This window comes from Lampris incognitus, chromosome 16 (assembly GCF_029633865.1).
Source record: "Lampris incognitus isolate fLamInc1 chromosome 16, fLamInc1.hap2, whole genome shotgun sequence".
Lineage (NCBI taxonomy): Eukaryota > Metazoa > Chordata > Actinopteri > Lampriformes > Lampridae > Lampris > Lampris incognitus.
Genome location: NC_079226.1, coordinates 36,177,161 through 36,184,420, shown reverse-complemented (window position 1 = coordinate 36,184,420; position 7,260 = coordinate 36,177,161). Strand labels below are relative to the sequence as shown.

At 50.2% G+C, this 7,260-nt stretch overlaps 1 protein-coding gene across 1 annotated transcript; it reads right to left on the bottom strand.

Moving 5' to 3' along the window:
- Positions 1-2,897: 2,897 nt before the first annotated feature.
- On the bottom strand, positions 2,898-6,704 carry emx1 (empty spiracles homeobox 1). Its single transcript, XM_056296400.1, has 3 exons — positions 6,356-6,704; positions 4,848-5,032; positions 2,898-3,065 (listed from the first exon to the last, which is right to left on the bottom strand). Exons 1-3 carry the CDS (start codon positions 6,702-6,704, stop codon positions 2,898-2,900), a joined length of 702 nt encoding a protein of 233 aa, XP_056152375.1.
- Positions 6,705-7,260: the final 556 nt, after the last annotated feature.

Below are 7,260 nucleotides of genomic sequence, written 5' to 3'. Positions count from 1 at the left end.
GCGGTGTGTGTGTGTGTGGTGTGGTGTGTGTGTGGTGTGTGTGTGGCGGTGTGTGTGTGTGTGTGTGTGTGTGTGTGTGTGTGTGGCGGTGTGTGTGTGTGTGTGTGTGTGTGGCGGTGTGTGTGTGTGTGTGTGTGTGTGGTGTGGTGTGTGTGTGGTGTGTGTGTGTGTGTGGCGGTGTGTGTGTGTGTGTGTGTGGGTGGGGTTATGATATGTGATGTTAATGTTCTACATTATAAACGCCACTCTTTCTGTGGGCACGTCTTATTAGCGTCGTTAGCTTCTATTTTTATTTTTTCTCTACTTTTATTTTATTTTTTTGTAGATTTTTTCTCCTTTTTCTCATTTGTTTCTTTTTCATCCGTTTCTTTTTTTAATCTTTTTGTTCTCCTTTTTTCTTCTTCTTCTTCTTTGTTTCTTGTAGCTCCTCTGCAAGACCGGCACGGTGAGTCCGTGTTTCCTGTGCCCCGTCATGCAAGCGGTGTTCAGGCCAAGTCACGGTCACCGTTTTAAAACGATGCATGTTTCACTTTTAATGAAATATTTTCAGCTCGGGGAAGAAAAGAAATCCAGACGCGCCGCAAGCTCGAGCCCCGGTCCTCCTCGCGGGACGCGTGCGCGTGCAGATGGAGCCACGAAGGGGGAGACGACGAGTAGCGTCGTGACTCTGAACACATACAAGTCACCCATGGCTGATCAGAAACCGCTGTGTTAGGAGCCTCCCAGCCCCGGATCGACACCTTCGCTGCTCGGTGTCAGCCCCCCCCCCCTCCTCCCACCCCCTCCTCCCTGCGCGGCGCCCCTCTGGAGAGACACCTTGTTTGTTCCCGGCGCGCCTCCTCCGCCTCCTCCTCCTCCTCCTGCGGCCCTTCTTGCGCTCCTCTCTGCTGACTCAGTTGGCGCGAGAGACGGCGACGTTCGGGGAGCCAAGTGTGATTTCCCCCTAATTGTGTTTTTTTGTGTGTTTGCTGAGCCGCGACTCGGGCTTTGCGAGGGAGCCGTGGCGCTCCGAGCCGCACCTGCTTGTCACGACACTGCGGGACAGCGCCCCCTCTGGCGCGCGCTGCCGTGCCCTTTGCTGGTGTTTTGTTTGAGCAATAAGGAATGCCACAAAAGCCGTCTTCCTGTGTGTGCGTGCGCGCCTCACGGCTGCACCTGCGGTGAGGATTGGGTGTCCGGGGAACCCAAAACAAGCCACGCGGCCCCTCTTGGATGTGCAGACACCTCCAGTGTTGCGCGCCAGAGCCCTTTGTCAGACGGTGAGAACACTGGCATGTGTTTTACCTCGCGTCTCCCTCTCTCCCCCCCCCCCTCGCCTCGCCGCCCCCCCCTCCGGCTCTTGGCTTACAAAATAAGTCGCCGGGGGTCGCCGCCGAGGCCTCGGGGTCATCGGGCGGAGATGCGTCCCGGTTCTCCTGACAGGGCGATCGCTGAAGCGGGTTGGTGAAAGGGGTGCTCAGCAGCAGCGCCTACTTTCCCTCTTTCCTCAGGGGTCACGACCCCCGAGTGAGAAGGCTCTCATTTGGACCCCTTCTCTTCCTCCCCTGACCCCCTCCCCCCCCCGCAACTCGGAGGGGATACCTGATAAATCACAGGTGACACCCCCTGACACCTGCCCAGACGCCCCCCCGCCTTCCCCGACAATACCTCCGCCCCTGCGGGCTATAGCGCCTCGAGCTGGCTCAGGATATCCAAACACACTTCTGCACGTCTCACCACTTCGGTTTGTTTTTGTTTTTGTTTTTTTTTTCTTTTTATTTGGAAAACATCTTTCTGTTATTACATGTTCTGCGTGAAAATCATGTTTCGATATACATTATACTACACGTTGCTCGGTGAAGTCTGCACGCGCTGCGCGTACCCGCGCCTTTATCTCTGACCCGCGGTGCCGTCTGCCAGCGCACGTTGGCACTAATTAATTAGTCCCGCCAATTAAACCCGAGCGGCGCTGTCACGACTACCGAGTGACGTCACCGAGCAGGGCTCTGCCTGCCGCCGGAAATGCCTCAAGACGACCGACTCCAACGTGCGCTGGTAGAAAAGTACAGTTGCTCTGTTTTGCCCGTTTATGCACACATGTGCATTCATTTAGACCCTGGCGTCAATACTGTGGCACGACCTGCTCTTCACACCAGGGGGCGCTGTAGCAGTTTTCCTCCGTCCCCCCCATGAGAGTCACGCACGGCTGCTCAAACCCTCTGCAGAGAGGCCCTGCAGGCGCCGTGCAGAATCCTCACGAGTTATGAGCGTTTGGCTGGCAACGGGGCGGGGGCGGGGGCGGGGGGGGCAGGAGGAGGGCAAATTTTTGAAAATTTACGACCCGCCGTTAAATTAATTTCCGGTTTTTTCCCCGGTATGGCGGACAGCAGCCAAGATAATCTGAAGAGTTGTAAAATGCGTGAAGGCAAATTTGGAATATGTTGGAAAACGAGTTGCGCAACTGGAGGAAGGTTGGCGAGGTCGACGCGTGTTGTTGTTGAAACCAGTAATTACAATTAATAATAATAATAATAATAATAATCTCAAAGGTAGCCAACATACAATACAAAACAACAAACAAAAACAAAAAAAACAAAACGGTTGACATGGAACAAATGAGCTACCTCCAGTCTTTGCAGATTGATGGGAGGATTTGGGGCCTGCGGGGTAAGACCCCGAATATGAGGGGTGGGTTCGTGTACTTGAGAGCAACGTGTACTGTCCCCCCCCCCCCACACACGTCACGTGCTCGGTGCAGCGTCTCGCTGAAGAATCGGGTGATGATCGCTTAAGTTAAGTCCCCGTGTCTCCCTCTAATGCGTCTAAACATACTTAATGACATTTACACAATAAATAGGGTTGGTCCTCTGGGGCGCGTGGTGGGTGGAGGGGTTGGGGGGGGTGGCGTTTTGAAGATCTTAGTCCTCTGAGGTCACGTCAATGTCCTCGGAGCCGGCCTGCTTGGTGGCGATGCGCCACCTGTTGATGTGGTGGTTGCCCTTCTTCTTCTGTTGGTTGTCCGGACCTTCCTCCTCCAGCTTCTGCCGCTTGTACTTGGTCCGCCTGTTTTGGAACCACACCTTCACCTGGAGGACATCGGAAGAGCGTTTACAAAACCCGGTCAAGGAAACCCCAGACGTTCACATCCCCCAAGTTAACAGGCCGCCTGTGCCGGCCGGGCGAGATATGGTGCGTCAGCCTGGTTTTCATCCACACATTATTTTAATCCGCGTCTTTACGCGCGCTCTGTATTTCAGTCTGTATTACCACTAGAGTCCACTTTTGTGGTTTCTGTGTGTCCCAGTGTGGACAACATTTCCTCACAGGAGGTGTTGAGCAGTCCAACACTGGGCCCTTACAAATACCCCAGTCCCTCTAACGTCACCTATCAGTGTTGCGCTATCTGGTTTTGGTGACTTCCGGGACTACACTGATTTCCACGAGCGCCCAGCTCCACTGGTCCGGTGTAGTCCGCGGGGTCTGCTGCGCATTGATCCAAGCGGAGCTGAGTTCTGTGTGGGCTCACCCCCATGCAGAGCTCCTCTCGCGCGCGGCGCCACGCGACGGTCTGCGTCTCCTCGCAGCCCGTCGCACCGTGGACCGCACGGCCCCGGTACACGGCCCCGGTACACGGCCCCGTTACACGGCCCCGGTACACGGCCCCGGTACACGGCCCCCTTATGAATAGTTACACATCCTGGGAAACGGACCTCCGCGGTGTTTACTGGGTGGAGAATAACGAGCGGCCGTTTAACGAGGGAGGTGTTTAGAGCCGCAGAGGGAAACACTGCTGTTTTACTGACAGCACGCGCACTGTTTATGTCAAATACAGTGGTTTTAATGCCGGCCTCTGAGGCCTGCTGTACTATTATACTACTATACTACTATACTATTAGTTAATGAGAAACACAAGGCCTATCAGCCAGATCACCCTTCTGATCTTATACATCCACCCAATAGTCAGAGACAGGCTCGGCTTACTATTAGTATAATTATTGTGTTTGTTTATATATAATCCGGTTAGTCAAGTAAATTATCTACGAGACGACCTGTTTCATGCTATAAGCAATCATCATATATATATATATATATATATATATATATATATATATACATACACCAAATAATCAGTGACAGACAGACTAGGCCTAATAATATTATAATTATTGTGTTTGTTTGTTTATATATCTTTTAGTTTAAGCATTTTGAGGCGTTTCAAAACAGCCGCACAAAAACGACATTATAATAATAACTATAATAAGTATTTATAATAAGTATAAGTATTTTCGGCGTGGTAGTATTTTTCAAAACAAAGTGAAAGCATATATATATATATATATATATATATATATATATATATATATATATATATATATAACATAAATAAATATGTATTTATATAAATAATGATATTTCTGTACATAAATAATTATATTTATATAAATAATGATATTAATTATTTAAAAAATATTACATTATATAACTAAATATATATTAATATAAATAATTACATTTATATGGCATTATATAAATGAATATATATTTATATGAATAACTGTATATTACATTATATAAATATATATATAAATATAAATAATTATATTTATATGATATATAAATGAATATATATTTATATGAATAATTGTATTTATATTACATTATATAGATAAATAAATCTTAATATGATTAATAATATTTATATTACATTATATAAATGAATATATATTTATACGAATAACTGTATTTATATCACATTATATAAATAAATATATATTATATTAACAAATTTATTAATTAAGCAAGGTACACCGATACCGGGCATCACAACATAAACGGAAATGGTGGGCCAGACGGTGGTCGCTCCTCACCTGGGTCTCTGATAGGCTCAGGCTGCTGGCCAGCTGCTTCCGCTCGGCTCCCACCACGTAGTGGTTCTTCTCGAAGGCTCTCTCCAGCCGCAGCAGCTGGGACGGGGAGAAGGCCGTCCGGATGCGCTTGGGCTTCCTGGCGAAGGGGCCGTGCAGCAGCAGGCCGTCCTGGGACACGTCGTTTCCTGGAAGGGGGACACGGCCGCGGCCACAGCGTCTCCCGTCAGATTAGCAAGTAGTACCCACCCCGTTATGGGCTGCACGGCCCGTCCGTCCCCGCTCGTGCTACAGGCTCCGGCTCCGGAGAGCATGCACTATATGTAGACCTGTCTGCATGGCAGGCTCGTGCTTAGGTAGTCGGCTTTAGATCCCGGACTGCGGTCCGCTGTGGCCGTTTGACCGGAGTATAGGTCGCACGTCATGCAGATGTGAAACATGACATGACGAACAACACCGACCCACACCTCACAACGTCTACATGTTTATTGTGAGGATGGCTCCTGCAGGAGGAGGTGGTGGTTTTATTTGTGTGGTCAGAGGAGTCGATACAGGTACACCTATATCTATATAATTATAATTATAATTATATAGATATAATTATAATTCTCTACCTGGAGGCTTCGTTTCTCTGTTAATATTATTTAAAGTCTAGAACAACAAGAGAGAGGAGGAGGCCTTTGCTGGGAGCTGCCCACGTGTCTCCTAAAAACCCTGAACACATCCTGCTGAGATCACATAAAACCCTTCATCACATGGTAATTACTGATCTACACAGGCCAGTAATGTATTAGATAATTAAAATACACCAGTCACCGTCCCTGCAAGGAACCTGCCCAGCACGTGTGCTGGCTGGCATTACAGCACGTTTACCTGCACCGGGTTTTATTTTTCCTGCAGATCTGAAACAAAGGCAAGATGACCCCCCCCCCTCTAATTTGAACAATAAATGAAGAAATTTATTATTTATTATTCTACATGTGTAATTGTATATGATTTCGATGTGGTTTAGAGTTGCACGCCTACGTAGGGGGTAACGGATGGCTTTTAGTGGGAAGTTGGGGGGTTTAATTCAGCTCTTCAGCTGATCTGCTGTCTTACATTAATAACCACATACAAAACCTGACGACACCGAACCGACCTGGCTACAAATCCTGCACCACATCGGACCGGTATCTCCCCGTAGTGATCACCCACGTTATTAAGCAGCGAGCCTGTGAACTGTGTGTGTATGTGTGTGGGGGGGGGGGGGGTAAGGGTTGTTCTGTGTGTTTTGCTGCTTTTACACAAACAACACGACCAACAAATGAAACTCTCGCGATCAGAACCGTCTCTCTTTACACCCTTTAATCTGTTCTGGGTTACAGGCCTGTACCGTGCCGGGAATGACGCGGGGTCTGTCATCTTCAGCACGCTCGCGCCCCCCCCCCCCCCTCCACGTTGTCAATATACGTATTTTAGTTCGGCATGCAAACACGCGCACGCACACGCACACGCACGCCCGACCTTACCTTGAAACCTGTGCCCGAAAAACCTATTCCGTAAGACCCAGGGGTAGAAGTTGAGCGGGTCCCGGTGCTGCGTCCCGAAGAAGTGCGGATGCTGCAGGTGCGAGCCGCCCAGCTGGTGCGGCGTCATGGCGTGCAGGGAGTGATGGTTCACGGTCTCCGGGAACACCAGCTCCGGGCCCTGATACAGAGACCTGCCCGCCGGGCCCTGGTAGCCGTTCATGAAGGCGTCCGCCGCGGGGCCGGAGTAAGTCAAGGCCGTGGGGCGGATGGGCTCCTCGGCGGAGAGAGGACTCTCCTTGGCCACCAGGGACTCGATCGTGAAGCATCGCTTGCCCGCGGACGAAAACATGGTCTCTGGAAACAACCACTCAGATTAGGCGTCCACAGGGGGGGGGGGGGGATAAATATATATGTGTGTGTATATATATATATATATAAATATATATATATACCTCTTACAACGCAGGAAAAGGGGGCATGGTGGCCGCTGGAGGGGGCGAGGGGGCGGGGGGGGGCGCGCGGGAGACTCGCTTTATCCAGTAGAGCCGCCGCCGCCGCCGCTATAAAAACCAACAGCGCCTTAAAATGCAAAGATCCGGGAGCGTCTGCGTGCGCCCTATGGAGGAGCACACGAGGCAGTGCGCACCGACCACTTTGAATCCTCATGCGCGCTCTGACGCCGCACGCCGAGCGCGCTGATTGGACGAACGGGCGCTCCGCCAATGAGCCGCTCCCCCGAGCGCCGGCTCACAGATCACACAAGCGGGGGGCAGAACTGGAGTGGAGGGGAGGGGAGGGTGTGTGTGTGTGTGCGGTTATAATCGCAGCTCATAACAGTGGGACAATATGATCATAATAAGGATATTTACCTGTTGTGTCCACGCTGAAGTGTGGACACAGGCCGC